Here is a 16,562-nt window from a genome sequence, read left to right as displayed (position 1 = left end):
CCTCCTGCCTCTGCTTGTGATGTCTCAGACTTCGCTGACCTCCTACCCTTGTGCTCTCTGACCTCACGTGCTCTGACCCTCACTAATCTTTCTCAGCCCTCTGGCCTTCACACCTACGCTGTTCTCCCACCCCCAGGTAAAGCCTGCACCAAGTGGCCTCCCCGTGTCTTCCCTGGAGGAATGGTTCAAGTTTGGTCCCTCCACGCATCCTGCTCTGATCTGTGTCTGACCTGAGCAGTGTCACCAGGCCATCTTCGGTATGAGGCCCTCTGCCTGGCCCCTCCAGAGCCCAGGGAAACTCAGAGTTCTGGAGACCCCTGCACCCTGCTGGGGTCAGACACTGACTCAGCCTTCGATGGCGTTCAGGTATTGGATGCTGGTCAGCCTGTGGCCCTACAAAGAAAGACCCAGCTCTGCTGCAGACCCCCCACTCCCGGCTTAATGCTGGCGGGTAGTCCCAAGAACCAGCCGGCCCAGGGGCCATCAGATCCACTGGATGAGCCCCCCACCAGCCTCAGGTGCTCCGCGGGGCCAGCGCTTGTGGGAAGGAGATGAAGCTTTGTCCCAGATGTTGTCACAGCTCCTGAGGGGATGGCCACCTGGTGGGGGGGACAGAGATGCATGTGCCTTCAGGAAGCAACACCCAGAGCTCCCCTCAGAAAGAGGCAAGGGCCTTCACTCACCTGAGGGAGGCGGCAGGGGGTCGGGTGAGACTTCTCTCCCAGGGGAGACCTGGGGACCCCAACCACAAGTCTGAGATCTGAGCCCTGGGGGGGACGCTTGGAGACCAGCCCACGAGTCTGCCAGATCCCACCCCTACCTTTTCCTCCCGCACCTACCCTTCCTACAGCCTCCCCCCAGCCTGCTGCTGCTTCCTGTCCTTGACCTGCCATATCTTCCCTGTTTCTGTCTGTCCTGCTCCCCCAGGGTCCCCGAGGCCACACACTGTTTCCACCTCCCCGCAGAACCCTTTGCCCAGCAGGGGTGGGTGCTGCTACTCACATGCTGAGGGGAGTCTGGGGGTGGTGGACCCTGGCCCTGGACAGAGCCTCGGTGCCGCTGAGAGGCTCGCGGCCGCAGGGCTCCCTTCTTGGAGAGCAAGTGGGGACCACAGAGCCCAGAGCTGGGGTCAGAGACAGGCACAGACACAGGGACCGAGGGGAATGCGCTCGAGGACTCAGGTCCAAGCGAGCTCTGCATCGCGCTGAGGAACTGCAAGAAAGGGGTGGTGACCTGAGGCTCTGGACCAGAACCTCGGTAGAGCCGAGGGAATCCCTGTCCCCGAAATGCCTTGGCCTCTCATCATGGCTGAGTGGACCTCAGGCTGTGGACACACCCAGCCCTGTCCGTCCCCCACAGGGAACTGACCTCATCCAGGCCCTGGACATCTGTGATCTTGTGGTAGGAGGTAGCAGGTGGTGTGTAGGGATCGGCATAGAGCGGGGACCGTGGGGCCTCCGGAAGCTGGTCTCGGGCCTCGGGGTTGCCCTCCGGGCTGTGCTTGCTCAGCTGCAGGCAAGAGGCGGGAGGGACAGGTTTCCTGAAGAGGAGGTGGCCTGAGTCCTCCCTTCTCTGAGCAAGAAGGCCTCTAGGTGGCTCCAGGGCCACCTGGGCCTGAGAAATGGAGGCCAGGGAGATGAAGGGTGGGATGGAGAACTGGGTCAGCGTGCTGGGCTCACCTTGGTCAGGTCCAAAAACAACGAGGTGGCCTGGCCAGACCCCTCAGCCCGGGCCTTGTTCCTGGGTGACCGACTGCTGCTGCTCCGTCTCAGCTCTGCCCTCTGCCTGCTGGTGCTGGTGCCGCCAGGGTTGGCCTGGTCCTGTGGGGACCAAAGACCTTCCAGAAGGTTCCCTAGGGCCCTGACCCACCCAACCCCATGAGGCTGCACAAAGTTCCCTTCAGTCTGAGTCTCCTCCCCTGGGGAACTAGGGTCCTGCTTGAAACGGGGTGCCATGGGGGTCCAGGTTCCCCAACACAAACTGTCCTCGTGACTCCCTGCCCCCTTCTTCTGCCTATCCCTCCCCACTCCCAGATGCTCACAGGCACAGGCTGGGCGGGGCAGCCTGTGGTGGACGGCACCGAGGACTCAGGGAGAGAGTGGCTGGTGTGCGTGGACGGGGGTGCTGGGCACCCTGAGCCCCAGCTGGTTCGTCCATCTGAGGAGAGCGAGCCTCGGCCACCACCCATGACCTGGACACCAGGGGGCAGGCAGAGGGGAGGTGAGACAGACAGCAGGACCCCTCTCCCTCCCCACCCACCCTTCTGCCCAGAACCTGAGAGGTGGGTGCAGCATCTGTCCTTGCTGGCCCCTCACCTGTGTGGACACCCGCAGCCCTGGGAAGCTCTCGGGGCCAGGCAGTGGGGGAGCTCCGTCCCTGTGGGAGACCGTCTGCAGGCAGAGCAGCCAGTGGCTGTAGTCCTCGTAGCTGGCACACAGCACGCGAATGGTGTTGATGAGACGGCCTAGCACACAGACACTGTGAGGGGGCCTGGCAACAGAAGCCCCCTGCAAGGCCCCACTGAAGAGCTGGGGCGCCCGGGAGGCCCACGCCCTCCCTCCCAGCCCAGGCCTCCACCCACCTTCGATGAGGAAAGAGCGGATCTGCTTCTCCTTCTCCTCCAGGTTGATGTGGATGGCGCTGAGTGGGAGCTCCCCCTGTGGGGGCAGTGATGAAAGACGGAGCCTCAGTCTGGGTGGGTGCAACCCTGTGCCTCTGCCTGGGCCCATAATTCTGTCTCACCCTCCAGAGCCGGGCTGGGCCCTCAGAGCACAGGCAGAGGGCAAGGCAGGCTGAGGCTGACATCCCTGAGGGAGGTCAGTGCTCCCCGTCTCTCCTGAGGGATACCTTTACCCCTGGACTCTGGGTGGGGCCTCCATCAGCCAATGGCAGGCACAGATGGATGCTTCTGGGGACTGGTCCCCTGGGTCACCTATTAAGACTGGGGCTAGGGTGGGAGGGATCATGCAGGAGACCCCTGTATGTTCCTCAGTGACTGAGGGTAGAAGGTTACTGTGATACACATGACAGACACACTCCAGCTCGAGAGGACCCTCACACACACACACACACACACACACACACACACACACACTGGAAAATGTCCACTCGGAGGTATAGGCCCCTCTCAGAGATACTGGGGGCCAACACAAGAGTGCCTCCCAGGAGGGGTTCTGCCCCCATGCACCCTGCCTCGGTGACGGTCCTGCTGGCGGTGGAGGATGCTCTAGGATAATAAGGGGTCGTACGCAGGGGTCCCTCCTTAGCCACATCGCAGCTGAGACCAGACTGACCAGGGCAGCGGGCCAGGTGGGTGGGGCCAGCACACTCTGTCCCAACAGGCCCCGAAATACAGGTTCCTCCGGAGCCACTGCCCTCTCCCACCCCCACACACAGGGTGTCTCCCTGGGGCAGGTCCACAGTGGGGAGGGACCCACCTTAAAGCAAAGCCCATCTGCTTCCTCAGAGAAAATGGCCAGTGACGTTGGGTACAGGACCAAGAGCCGGTCCCACTGTTCCTGCAAGGGAGTCAAAGGCAGAGGGGGGGCTCGACCAGTGTGGGCGAGGGCCTGGACCCCATTCCTCACCCCTCCCCCATCTTTTGTCCCCTCCTCCATTCCCCCTCCCATCCATCCTGTGCCCCCATGTCTTCATCCCTGTGGCCCCATCTCCTGTCACCCCTGGGTCCCCCCGCCTCCCACGCACCTGTGAAGGCAGATGCTGAAGCTTGACCCTCGAGGCACAGATGGCACTACCCACCATCTGACGCCCCGATGCTGTCCGCAGCCGGGTCAGTCTGCGCTGTAGAGTCCAGGGCAGCTCGTCCTCAGGGAGGCCCTAGCGGAGGGGGGTCAGGGGCAGGCAGAGGGTGTGGGCGCAGGGGGGATGGAAAGGGGGGTGGGGGTTCCTGGCACTCACCTGCGGGGGCGATGAGTGGCAGTGCTGCAGCCCTCCCACGAGGGCCATCTGCTTTTCCAGGTGGTACAGCCAGCGGCCCAGCTCAGCCTGGCTGGAGCAGAGCACGAGAAGGGGAGCAGGCAGCGGGCCTGGGGGTGGAGGAGTGGAGTGGGCTGGGCCAGCAGCCCACAGGATAGGCCCTGCCCGAGGGATCCATGGGCACCCCAAGGCCTGGAACAGGAGGAGCCTGTGACACCATCTGGGACCATCGGCCACTAACAGGGCCACATTCACAGCCCTGGAGGTCCCCTACCCGCTACCTTGCACCCCTGCCCAGCAAATGCTCATGGGCACGCTGGAGGAAAAGCCAGGATCCCCCAGTGCACTCAGGGTCCCTCCATTGTTCTGAAGCTCAGCCAGACCGAGGTCCCTGAGCAGCCCCAGCTAGAGGTCCCTCCTGGGGGCCAGGTCCACTCATGCCCCCCACACACCTGTGATCTGGAAGGCATGCTCTCTGGATCCCTCGAGCGGGCAGACACTCAGCTCCACCAGTGGTAACAGCCCCTGCCAGAGCACGTGGGGGAGAGGAGGGCTGGGGGACCCCGAGTGGGACGTGGACACCCGCCTCCCAGGAGGCTGCTCTCTTCCTCTACCCCTAGCCTCCGCCCTTTGCCTGTTTCCCCGCACCTGGAAGGTGAGTCCTTTGGAACCATGGGCCTGGAAGTACAGGTAAGAGGGGAACAGCTCCAGGAAGCAGTCGCTGATGTCCTGGGGGAGAGCAGGGCTGCCGGTGTGACGGGCTGGGGGTCAGGCCCCGGGCTGGTACCCGAGCACCCCTGCCCCCTCCCCGCTCGGCCCGGCCTGACCCCACCTGGCTGTGCTGGAATCGCAGCTGGACCTTGGCATAGTGTATAACCTTGCCCAGATTCCTCACAGGCACCCTCCGCCGCCCCTTCTTGAACACACTCAGGAACGGCTGCTCTAGATTTTCTCGCTGGCTCTCCAAATCTGGGATGTCCTGTGGGGAGCAGAGCTCAGGGGAGGGGGCCTGACCTGGGACCAGCTGCCCCGCCCATACACACCCCTACAGTTACACAATACAAAGGTTAGGAACACACACACACACCATCGCTCATAGGTACAGAACCGTACACACACTCACAGCTTCTTAACGTGGAAATAGTGGGAAGATACACACACGAGCGAACACTGCCTGCCAGTCATAAAATTACATGGCCCGGTGGTAGAGACAGCGAAGTCTGAACTCAGCGGAGATCCAACCCTCATTTTAGACATTTCCTCAGCTGCATACCCTCGTGTCAGTTACTCAGCCTCCAAAGACTTGTCGGTCAGAGGGGTTTGGGGGCATCTGACGGAGACGGTGCTCGAAACACTCCCATGCTTGTAGTGTTGGCTGTAAATGTTTAATACCTGGTTCTACAAAGTGGGGGAGGCGATTTCGATGTAAATACTCCCACCGTGGCCCATTTCAAACTACCAGCATGTCAGTGACTGGGGAGCCGGAAAAAGATGCATCAGATCAGCCCTTGAGAGTCTGTGCCGACAGCTTTGGCACACCACAGCGGGCCCCTTCACCTCACCCACAGAGAAGCCCAAGGTCCTGGAAATGGCTCAAAGGGTCCCCTGTGATCTGCCGCCTCCTGTAGTCCTATTCTCTCATATCAGGCACAGGCTGCCTCAGGGCCTTTGTACTTGCTGTCCCTCTGCCTGGACTACTCAGGCCAACTCTCTTCTCACCCATCAGGATTTGGCTCAGATATCACCTTCTCTAGGAGATCGCTTCTGGGTAACTTTGTAACCTTCCCTGATCCCTCTGCACACCTTTCCTCCTTTACTTTTCTCCTTAATGCCACCACATCTGACTTATCATATCTTTTACTTGTTATCTGGCTCTGTCACAGGGATGGGAATATCAAGAGAATGGGGTCTTTGTCTATTTTGCCCACTGCTGTATCCCCAGGGCCTAGGCCAGGCCTGGGATGCGCTGGAGGTTCAATGCCTGTCTGTTGAGGGGAGGGGTTGTCAGTGCCCACACACACTTAGCTGATTCTGGCACACAGGGGATCCTCTGTAGTCGGGGGCGTTAATCATCAGATTGGGAGTCGGATAGGGATGGGTGTTGACCTGACACCCTGGCTGGAAGGGCTGAGGTCTAGGGGCTCAGGGGCGAGTTGGGGCCATGCTTCATTTGGGTGCTAGCAGGGGCCATCTCAAAGGCTGCTGAGTCCTGGCCAAGCTAAGCCACCCCTTGGGCAAGCCCAGGAATGTGAACAGGCTCACGGCTTCCTGGCCTCCCTGACTCTGGGTGGGGCCTCCTGTACCCACACCCAGTGTGGCGAACAGCTCAGGGATGGGACCCATGAAAATTAGGCCATGGAGCAGGAAGGGCCACACAGCTGTCCCTGTGGCCCGGGCCCAGCCTTAGGGCCCAGGGAGGAGTTAGCTCATAGCTGTGGCAAGGTTGGTTCACTTGTAGGTTCAACCTGCCTGGTCCCCTTTCCTGCTATGTCCTGCCAAAAGAGGACCACCAGGGCCACCACACCTCACGTGACTCCACCAGGGTCACATGATGCGACCACACGGAGGGACTCCAGCCCAGCCCAGCCAGAGCCTGGACAGAGTGCCCTGCCCACTTCTCTGAGGCAGCATGGTTTCTCAAGCCAGCACTTTGCCTGCGGAGAGCCCTGGGACCACAGAGGGCAAGAGAGGGGACAGGGGTGGGCTTCCCAGCCTGAGAGGAACACGTTGGAAAGGTGAGCTCTGGAAGCCCACACCAGCTGCTAGGCCTCAAAGGGGCAGTGCGAGGACAGAGGGATGCAGGGCGTGGGCCCTGGCCCAGAGTCACAAATGTTACTGCTTCTATGTCTCCCAAGAAATTGGAGGCTCATTTCCCTCATGTGCCGGGGTTTCTGCACATAGCAGAGCCTCACCCCCACCCGGTGCTATCCAAGCTGGGGAAGAGGGCTTGGGGGTCTCTCCCCACTCAGCTAACCCTTAGCCTCAAGGAGGTGGGCAGGGTGAGAGGGGGTGGAATTCAGTTCAGAGGCGGGCCTAGCACACGGGAGCCACATCCCTGCTGTGTGGCCTTGGCGGGGGGGGGGGGGGGGGGGGGGGGGGGGGCGGGGCACAGTGGGCTGCTGTGGAATGAGGCAGCAGTGGATGCCGAGATACCCCCTGGGAGAAACAGGTCCAGAGTAGGTGAGAGGCTGGCTCCCTGTTCACCTAAAGCCTCTTCCTCTCAGAGTAATGACAGAGGGTGGGGGTTCACAGCCACACCACCACCGTGACACCCGCGCCCACGCGGCGACATAGATACATGTGCTTGGTCCATCTCGAATATGCCTGGACATGCTGTCCCGCGCCCAAGTCCTGGGGGTGGGCAGACACCACAGGTACGGTTCTGAGCGGACAGCCTGACCTTGGGGCCCCCTCCCGCGTAGCAGAGAGACTCCTGGAGGCCCCGCCTGTGGCCCGCCCCTGCCCGGTGCTCCCTCGCCCCACTGACTCAGTGTCTCTCAGTTTCGCTCTCCACTCAGACTTTCGGCCGCACGAGCTCCCTAGGGTGGGGCAGCGTCTGCTTCCTCACCTCACTCGGGATCTGACTCCCCCCAGGCTGAGGGGGTAAGACCCTGGGCCGAGCGAAGATAGGACAGGCACACACAGCCACACGGAGACCACCGCCACCGCACCCCTGTGAGCTGGGACACGCCCACCCGCCTGCTCACCGTCCCAGGGACGTAGTAGAAGATCTTGTCAGCAGTGGCGTCCCCGTCAGGACCGGCCTCGGTGCCAAACAGGCCAGCCAGCTTCCTTGCGCCATCCTCTCTGGGGACAAGTGAAGTGGGGCTCACAGCCTGGCCCCAGAGGCAGACTGAGGGACACCCTGTGACCTAGTGGCCGAGGCTGAGCTCCCCCCTCCCCCGCCCTCACCTATTTCCCTTCAGCGAGGGCTTTCTGGAGAAGGAGGCCCGGAGCCTCCTAGGGGCCTGAGGGACGCAGTGGCTGTTCCCCATGGGCGGCGGGAGTGGCGTGCCCCAGTGGAACAGGTCGACCGGTCTGTGTCCCTCGGTACTGAGCCTCACGTCCCGCCTCCCAGGCGGGGCTCTGGGAAGTCTTGCCCTATACCTAAGGGCCGGACGAGGGTGGAGCCTTTCTGGGAGGGACCCACCCTTCCCTGGGCCCAAGCCTTTCAGCTCTCTGCCCTGGTCCTCCACACACACAGGCTAGGCTGGAGTTGGGGTGGGGGTAGGGGTGTGGGGGGTGGGAAGAGTCTTCTCCCGGGGTCCAGCCAAGAGAACCCACCTTGGCCTCCAGTCTGTACAGCAGTCGCCTCGAAGGCCTGGTTTATGAGTATGTGGCCTGCCAACACTCAGGTTGGGGTTGCCTGGGGCTGGAGCTCCGTGAGCCCAAGGATCGCCCCCTCTCTCCCCTGCCTGATACAACCCCTCCCCACTGAGAGCACACATCCTGTTTCCACCCAAATGCCATTGAGTCACCACTGACTAAGGGGGTGTGTGCTTACTCTCAGCTGCTGAAACAGGAGTGTGCAACTTTAGGGAAGGGGAAGCCAGGACCCCCCCCAACCTCTCCGTCCCTGGCCAATGCCCAGAAAAGGAGGCCACAAACCTCCTGGGTGTCCCCAGGACCATCGTGGTGAGGCAGGGGTAATGCTGTGTACACCCACCCCCCTCTCCAGAGCCTGGGATGATGAGATGGGACCATGAAGGCCTCTCCGGACCGTGCGGACAGCAAACCACACTCCTGGCCGGGTGCTTGTCCACAACATCGCCTCCCTGTCCCACCTGGATGTGACGACGCGGCCTCAAAGCCCCCAGCTGCCAGCGCAGAGCCTCCCCCAGCCGCACGCCTGTCCCCGCGCCCTCCCGGTCATTCCAGGCAGGACCCCAAAGGGTGGAGATGTACGCTCAGCCTCAAGCCCACAGAGCCCCAGAAACATGTTTATTGTTCAAGTTGGCTCATATTGCTGTGTGGGGTCTGTGGCACGCTTGTGCTCAGCTCAGTGCAGGATCCAGAAAAGACACCATGCCCACGAGAAGGAAGCCTGCTGCTTCATGACTTCCTTGGGAGTGTGCCTGGCTGGGCATGGTAGGGGTGGTGTGCAAAGCCCAGGCTGGAAGGGTCTGCACCTGCGCAGAAAGCCCCCACCCCACTAACCCTGGCCTGCTGCTCTGCATCTGCCCCTCAGTCCATCTAGGTCTGCAGAGTCTGAGTTCACCCCTGACCCATCTCTCCCTGGTGCCCCCAGTGGGGCCGCAGGACTCAGGGGAAGGCAGCTTGGTCCCAGAGACACAGGACACTTCAAGGGGAAACTGTAAACTGGTGGGTGCTGCGCTGCTCATCGATCAATAAACAATGAATAAACCAACCATTAAGTAAATAAACGGTACACACACAAACACTGAGGAACGAACACAGAAATGGACAGCCTCGACGCAGAGAGACATGGACACACAGGGCAGGACTTTCCCGGTGGGGGTCGAGCACCCCGCCCCCGACACACGAGGCGCTGGGGCCACCCCTTGGGGCTTAAGGCATGTGGGAGGCCGCGGGGCCGGGTCTCTGTGCAATCCGCGCGGCGGCTCAGAGGCTGGTGGACGACACGGACAGCGTGGGTGAAGAGGGCGGCGGGAAGTTGAGCAGCTCGAGCACCGCCGCGCCCACGCTGCTGCGCCGCGTGAACATGCAGGACGCGGCCACCCACTTGTTGGTCCTCGGGTTATACTTCTCGATGGAGTTGAGGCTGGAGCTGCCATCGTTGCCCCCCACCGCGTACAGCCAGCCGTCCATGGCCACTAGGTCGTGGGTGCTCCTAGAGGCGTGGGGGTGGGGTCGGGGTGGTGAGCCTTGGGGGTGGGGCCAGGGAAGAGCTTCTGGGGGCGGGACCAGGAGAAGAGCTTCTGGGGGCGGAGCCAGGGGAGGCGCTTCTGGGGGCGGGGCCAGGAAGGCGCTTCTGGGGGCGGGACGGGGCGGGGGTGGGGAAGAAGCTTCTGGGGGCGGGACCAGGGAGGCGCTTCTGGGGGCGGGACCAGAGGAAGAGCTTCTGGGGGCGGGACCAGAGGAAGAGCTTCTGGGGGCGGAGCCAGGGGAGGAGCTTCTGGGGGCGGGGCCAGGAAGGCGCTTCTGGGGGCGGGACGGGGCGGGGGGGGGGGGGGGGGGGGGTGGGGAAGAAGCTTCTGGGGGCGGGACCAGGGAGGCGCTTCTGGGGTGGGACCAGGGGCGGAACTTCTGGGGGCGGGGACCTGGAGCTGGCAGAGGGGGCGGGGGTACAGATGGGAGGGGTCGGCACACCCCACAGGGGTGAGGCCCTAAGACCTATCTGCCAGGCGCTGGTAGGTGGTGGTGACGACCCCCGGGCTGTGGAGGAGGGGCGAGCGCACCTTCGGATGTTCATGGGTGCTACACTCTCCCAGGCACCCGCCTTAGGGCTGTATCTCTCCACAGAGTTGAGGCAGCTGGTGCCATCATTGCCGCCGGCCACGTAGACAGCCCCCTCCAGCACGGCCACCCCTGCTGAGCTTCGTCGGCTCAACATGGAAGCCACGGGCGTCCACGCGTTTACCTGTGGTTGAGGAAAGTGGCTGGGGGCAGACCCACCACAAGCGCAGACCCCTACTCCGGGGCAGGGTATCTGTGCGAAAGGGATGGGATGCAGAGGGTTGACCCTGGTCATGGGTGACCAGAGCGATGACCTCAAATAGCTCTTAGAAAGGGAAATCAATGTGAGGGTTCGTACCTGGGGCTCATACTTCTCCACAGTTGCCAGGTGCGATGAGCTGTCGTAACCACCCACCGCGTACAAGTTCCCATCTGCAGAGAGTCAACATACCCACGGCGTGCTTGCTACTTGTGGGGTCCTCAGGGTGGGGGCAGGTAGGGGTGGGGGTGTGGGCACTACACAAAGCAGGCTCTGTCACCCACCAAGCATGGCCACACGCACGTATCGCCTCCGGGTGCTCATGGCAGCGATGGACGTCCATGTTCCCGTCAGAGGGTCATAGCGCTCAGCACTGTGGACACCAGGTCTGCTACTGACCTTGAGCAGTGGCAGAAAGGCTGCCCTGGTTCCAGGACCTGCCCTCCCCTACGGAATGACTACAGTCCCATGCTGGGCAGTCACAGAGACTGACCCCAGAATCCCACTGCAGCAAGAAGCAGGCCTTCTGGGTGGGCATGAGCCACTGGCCGGCTGCCTGAAAGACCCTGGGCAAGTGTCCACGTGGGCCCAGCCCCTGGGCTGCTGGGAAGAACTTGAGAGGAAAAGAAAGGGCAGCTGGGCTGGTGCAGATGCAGAAGCCCAGGGCACCGGGTGACTCGAGTTAGGTGGGATCCCTCTTTGCTCCCCTCAGGCATGACTTCTGCAATCCTGATGCAGCCACACCTACAGCCAAACCAACCCCAAGAGGCCACCCGGCCCTGACCCCGGCCACTACCTGTTGAGGCAGGAGGCCCCATCGTAGCCACCAGCTGCATACAGGAGCCCATGCAGGGCGGCCACACCCAGGCAGCTGCGCCTTGTGCCCATGGACACCTCAGGCTGCCAGGTGTTGGTCACGGGGTCGTACGACTCTACGGTGGCCAGGTCTGAAGTCCCATCGTAACTAGGGGAGGGGTCCGTTGCCGGTCAGGATTGGCCCAGCGGGTATATGCTGAGCCCCTGACCCCAGACCAGCCTCCACACTTACCCACCCACGGCATACAGCCGGTTCCCAACTGCTGCCACGCCCACCCGGGCCCGGCGCGTGGACATGGAGGCCACCACGTGCCAGCGGTCAGTGCGTGTGTCGTATGCTTCACAGTCCCCGTGGATGGCGAACAGGCTCCCTCCACCTAGGGATGGGGAGGTGACAGGGCAGGACAAGGGGCCCCAGGGAGGCAATGGGCTGGGGGTCTCTAGCATAGGTCAAGGTCAAGAGTATGGGGGCTTGAAGCGTGGGTGGGGGTGAGGATTGGTGAGCGGGTCACACCACTCGGGGTCCTCCGTAGGCTGACAAGAGGAGCCGGTGTGGGGTGGCTGCAGGATGTGACCAATATAACGTGGGGTAGGCTTGCACTGGCTTACAGATAGAAGGCATAGGTCAGGGATGGGAGGGGAGAAGGAGGTGATGTGGGGGGCGTGGAAACCAGGGGACACGATAGGTGAACATACCCACAGCAAAGAGCACAGGGCCAGCACCCTCACAGCGCCGGGGCCGCGTACGGCTGGTGCCCAGAACGCCCCTCTGCTCAGGCAGCAGGTGGAACTTGAGGGCCTCAATGAGCAGGTCCTTGCAGTCAGGGTGGTGCCTCACCAGGCTCTCGGCATCCACATGGCCCAGCAGGAAGTCCCGGCTCAGCAGGGGCAGGCGCACACACTTCATCAGCTGGGGGGTGCAGGGGGTGCCATGGTCAGGGGGCAGGCCCCAGCGAAGAGACTCACTCTCAGACACCCTGGACCCTTCCTGAAACACGTGCCTGCATCACTCCTGTGAAGTGTCTCTGGACACGGCAGAGCCCAGGTGCACCCAGGCCCTCAGCCACTGTGCAGCCCCTCCCGGGTACGCTGGGCCCCCCCAGGCGCTGGCCTCACCCTTGGGACATGCTGTCTCCGAGAGTCCACGTCATGCTTGACCCAGCTCAGGACGGCACGGTAGACGTCCTCCTCCGAAGGCACGTTCAGGCTGTCGCTGGAGACCAGTTCCAGCACCTGGGGGTGGGGACCCTCAGACCTGAGATCTGGGGAGGGTCTTGGGGGCCCATGGAGCCCTGAAGGTGCCTGGGAGGGAGAGTCTGATAGGGAGCCCAGAGTTCCTATGAGAAGGGGCCAAGCAAGGTCAGGAGCCACAGATTTGGTTCCTGGGGACCTAGGCCCAGAGCAGTCCTGGGGATGTGGAACCAGGGACTAGAGGTTGTAGGCAGGGGTGTGGTCAGGGCAGGATGGGATCAGAAGTCAAAGGTTGAACGCTTAGGTGGGTCAGAAAATGGGGATGAGGTTGTGGGGCTTGGTCAGGGGATGGGTCGTGAGCCTGGAGCGTGGGTCATGGGTTGGGAATAAGGGTTGGGGGCGGGGGGAGGGGGGCAAAGGGCCAGGTCTTAAGGGCCAAGATGAAGGGAGCCAGGGGCCTAAGGACGGGGTCTGGGGTCCAGGGTCTAGGGACTGGGTCAGGGTCGAGGCTGTATGCCAGCTGGCACGTTACCTGCTTTAGTGGCAACAGCATGAACTCCTCAGTCTTGGCCACATCCACGAAGTGCTGCAGCACGTACCTGTGTGCTGCCTTGAGCAGGTCACCGCAGGAATGTGTGTCAGCAAAGCCCCGGATGCCCAGGCAGTTGGAGGGGTCGAGCTGACTCAGCAGGAACTTGCAGCAGGCGTCACGGACGCCATTCAGCTGCAGGAGGCTGGCAGCTGGGAGCAGAGTCTGTGGGGTGAGATGAGAGAGAGCCAGGGGAAGAGGGGCGGAGAAACGGGACGTGAGGCACTGAGGGACAGGGAGAGGCACGAGAAGACACCGGGAGCTGAGGCACGAGGCCCAGGAGAGGTGCCGTGAGTTGTGAGATGAGGCACCCTCACCTGTACGTTGCCCTCGCCCACGACGATCTCGGCAGTGTATGCAAACTGCACCAGCTGGTCCAAGGCCTGAGGGTCAATGTCGTGCAGTGTCACGTGCGTCTGGCGGCTCTCACTCATCTCATCTGTGGGGACAGCGGGTCAGGCCGGTCCCTGCCCTGTGAGATCTGCGGAGCCCCCCAAGTGCCCAGACTGGATGTGGTGGTACTTGCTTGTGAACATGGCGTGGAAGTAGGGGCTGCAGGAGGCTAGCACCACCTTGTGTGCTCGGATCTCCTTGGCTGCCACGTGCAGGACGATGTCACACAGGAGGCCACGCTGCCTCATGCGGCTCATGGCCACGAAGGCGTCGTGATAGTGCCGTTTGGAGTTGTGGGACACAGTGTGGCCCTCACGGCTCAGCAGCTGCATTGCACCCTCCATGGGGGCCGTGGGCCGGGCCTGCCGAGGACGTGCACGCTCTGCCTCTGGGCTGCAGGTGGGTAGTGCCAGGTCAGGGTGCACTCTGCAGGGAGTTGTCCACCCACCCCTGAAACCTCAGGCAGGGCCAGGACACCCAGGAGGTCACCCCTCCGTCCAGCAGCCCGTACCTGGCTTCCATCAAGGACCACCCTCCTCAACTTTTCCTCACGTACGGGGAGCCTCCCTGGAGTCCAGCAAAACTGCCCTGTCCCTGTTCCTAGCGTGAGGTTCAGTCACGCACCTGATGTCGACTGTCGGGCCTATACGGCTTCCTCTGCTGGGACCCTCCTGGCACCGCACTCCCCCCTGCCCAGGTGTACCCATAAGAACCAGGACCCCCTCTGCCTGTGACTCTCCCAAGAACCAGGCTTCCTCTGCCCTCCTTGGGACCAGGTTCTCCTCTGTCTGTGACCGGCCACCGTTCCTGTTTCCCATGAGTCCAGTGTCCTCCGCACGAGCTGGGCACACAGGACGTGCATGAAGCGAAACTGGCTAATGCTGTATGACAGCTCTGAAGAAGACCCCTATGCCCACCATCAGGCCTGACCTCACTTGACCCTCCGAAGCGGCTCCACCCGCCCCTCTCCCCACCCCCCCCCCCAACACGCATCCTGCAGACAAGCCGCCTGAGTCTAAAGAGCGCAGCCAGAATTCAAGGGCGGCGGGAGAGGACAGAGCCTCCGGGAAGCAGCCACCTCTGGACGTCCTGTCCCAGGTCTCTGTGTGCGCGATAAACGGAGGAGGAGTTGTACCCTCCACCGGCCGGCCGAGTCTGCGGGGCGCAGAGGCCGCCTCCTCCGGGCAGCCTGCCAGGGTCGGCGCGCGCCCCTCCTTGTCTCCTTCCCGGACCCACTCAGCCCCAGGTCTGGCTTACGGTCCCCAGACCCTCGGCCCACTCACGCCGGCGGCTGCGGCGGCGGTGGCGGCGGCGGCGCCTCCGGCCCGGGCCCCGGACTGCCGTGCTCCGGGCTTTGTGTCCTGCCAGCCGGGCGCTCGCTGCGCGGCTGCATGGTCTCGGCCGCCGGACCCGCCGCGATCCGCGGAGAACGCACAGATGCACGGACGCACTGACGGCTGGAGGGCTGCTAGGCGGTGGCGGCCGGCTCAGCTTCCCTCGGTCCCGCCGCCTGCCCGCAGCCGCTGTTTCTCGGCGCCGCCCGCTCCGCCTCCCGCGCAGCCCGCGTCTTTGGGGACTGAACGAGGCACTCTAATCCTCCCAATGTCTGGGCTCTCTGCCTGCCTCCTCCTCCAGGAAGCCCCCTGGGCCCCGCCCGCCGCCTGTCTAGGAGAAGCCTCACCGACCATCATCCATCCCCGCCAATTCATTCAAGAAGCCCCGCCCCCGTAAGCACCCTGGACCCGAAGCTTGGAAGGCCCTGCTGCCCCTGGGGCCTGAGGCAGCCCAGGACCACATCCTCCCTGACCCTTTGTGACCCCACGCAGACCACTTTGCCTGTCTGGCCTTTGCTGAGTTCGCTCCATGAACTCCTACAAGTACCAGGCCTTGAACTGGGTGGGGCGGGGTAGGGTGTGGTAGGACAGGGGTGCATGGCCTGGGGGACCTGGCAGGAGCCACGACTGCTCCCAAGAAGGCTGTGGGATCTGGCTGTCCAGGCCCACAGAGCCTTGCCTTTAGGTAGATGGGTGGAGGGAAAGAGGGCACAAGCTGGCCTTCCATCTCCTTTCTTCTCCAGGCAAGGCAAACTTCCAGCCTCTGGGCCTTTGTACCTGCCGTACCGAAGACAGGGCAGAGGAAAAGTGGCCGTTCATGCCCAGCCCCGTATGTGGACTAGGGCTAGTGTATTCATAGGCAAGTTCCCGGCAGAAGACTCACTGGACTGAAGTACAGGCACAATACTTTAAGGAAGATTTGGCCAAACGGACTTCAGTAAGGGCTCTGGGATCTGTCCATTGCCCACCCCCCGCTCCCGCCCCGTGATGTGGCCTGTCCAGTGAAATTGTAATGACTCTCATCATTCTCATCCTCGTTTGATCCGGATGAGACTTGCCTGTCTCTCAGTGTTTTTTTTTTTTGGTTGTTGTTTTTTTTGGCGAACTGCCCATCCAAGGCATTGCCTTTTCAACTAGACCGTTTTTCCTACTAGGTTGTTGGGTTTTTATTATTGATTTGTAAAAGCTTGTTGCATAGAAGTCCTCTCTGTCAAGTGTTTCCATCTGGATGCATTTTGTCCACTGTCAGTGCATTGACATCTCACAGGCACGTGCCATGGAGCTCTAGGGAGGCTGCGGGCAGGGCTGGGAGAGGTTGCCCCAGGTCCCGGCCTCTCTTCCCTCAGACAGGTACCGCTATTACTGTCTCCTAGAACCAGGAAGGGCACAGATTTGTGAGCAGCAGGTCAGGATTCTATCATATGCAGTTCTGCCCGATTTTCGAGAGCTACGGCCCCTCACTCAGTGATGTGTGCGGGACCCATGACTGAACCAGGCCTGCGCCATTAGCCCCAATTCCGCCGGCCACCGTGGGAGCCCGGAGCCAGGAGGATGTGAATGCGCCCTTCCGCCTGGATGCCTCCGGAGCCACCGCTGGAGAAACTTAGAGCCACCGGTGGGGCGCGGAGGGGCGGTATTGGGGGCGGGGCCCGCCTGGAGGAAGTGC

General features: G+C 62.5%; 2 protein-coding genes across 2 annotated transcripts; both read right to left on the bottom strand.

The window, feature by feature from the left end:
• Positions 1-41: 41 nt before the first annotated feature.
• On the bottom strand, positions 42-8,001 carry PLEKHN1 (pleckstrin homology domain containing N1). Its single transcript, XM_042951013.1, has 16 exons — positions 7,849-8,001; positions 7,644-7,743; positions 4,769-4,915; positions 4,585-4,665; positions 4,389-4,461; positions 3,919-4,046; positions 3,706-3,837; positions 3,438-3,518; positions 2,582-2,657; positions 2,316-2,464; positions 2,042-2,191; positions 1,680-1,820; positions 1,369-1,509; positions 1,003-1,212; positions 684-732; positions 42-599 (listed from the first exon to the last, which is right to left on the bottom strand). Exons 1-16 carry the CDS (start codon positions 7,929-7,931, stop codon positions 484-486), a joined length of 1,857 nt encoding a protein of 618 aa, XP_042806947.1. The 5' UTR covers positions 7,932-8,001; the 3' UTR covers positions 42-483.
• An 867-nt stretch (positions 8,002-8,868) lies between these two features.
• Positions 8,869-15,052, bottom strand: KLHL17 (kelch like family member 17). The gene is made up of 12 exons (XM_042951146.1): positions 14,846-15,052; positions 13,696-13,955; positions 13,487-13,608; positions 13,113-13,334; positions 12,506-12,622; positions 12,086-12,299; positions 11,622-11,766; positions 11,370-11,537; positions 10,858-10,946; positions 10,673-10,746; positions 10,317-10,498; positions 8,869-9,748 (listed from the first exon to the last, which is right to left on the bottom strand). The coding sequence occupies exons 1-12, from the start codon at positions 14,953-14,955 to the stop codon at positions 9,520-9,522; spliced, it is 1,932 nt and encodes a 643-aa protein (XP_042807080.1). The 5' UTR covers positions 14,956-15,052; the 3' UTR covers positions 8,869-9,519.
• Positions 15,053-16,562: the final 1,510 nt, after the last annotated feature.

This window comes from Panthera leo, chromosome C1 (assembly GCF_018350215.1).
Source record: "Panthera leo isolate Ple1 chromosome C1, P.leo_Ple1_pat1.1, whole genome shotgun sequence".
Lineage (NCBI taxonomy): Eukaryota > Metazoa > Chordata > Mammalia > Carnivora > Felidae > Panthera > Panthera leo.
Note: the sequence above shows the minus strand (reverse complement) of the source record. Positions and strands in the feature narration are given on the sequence as shown.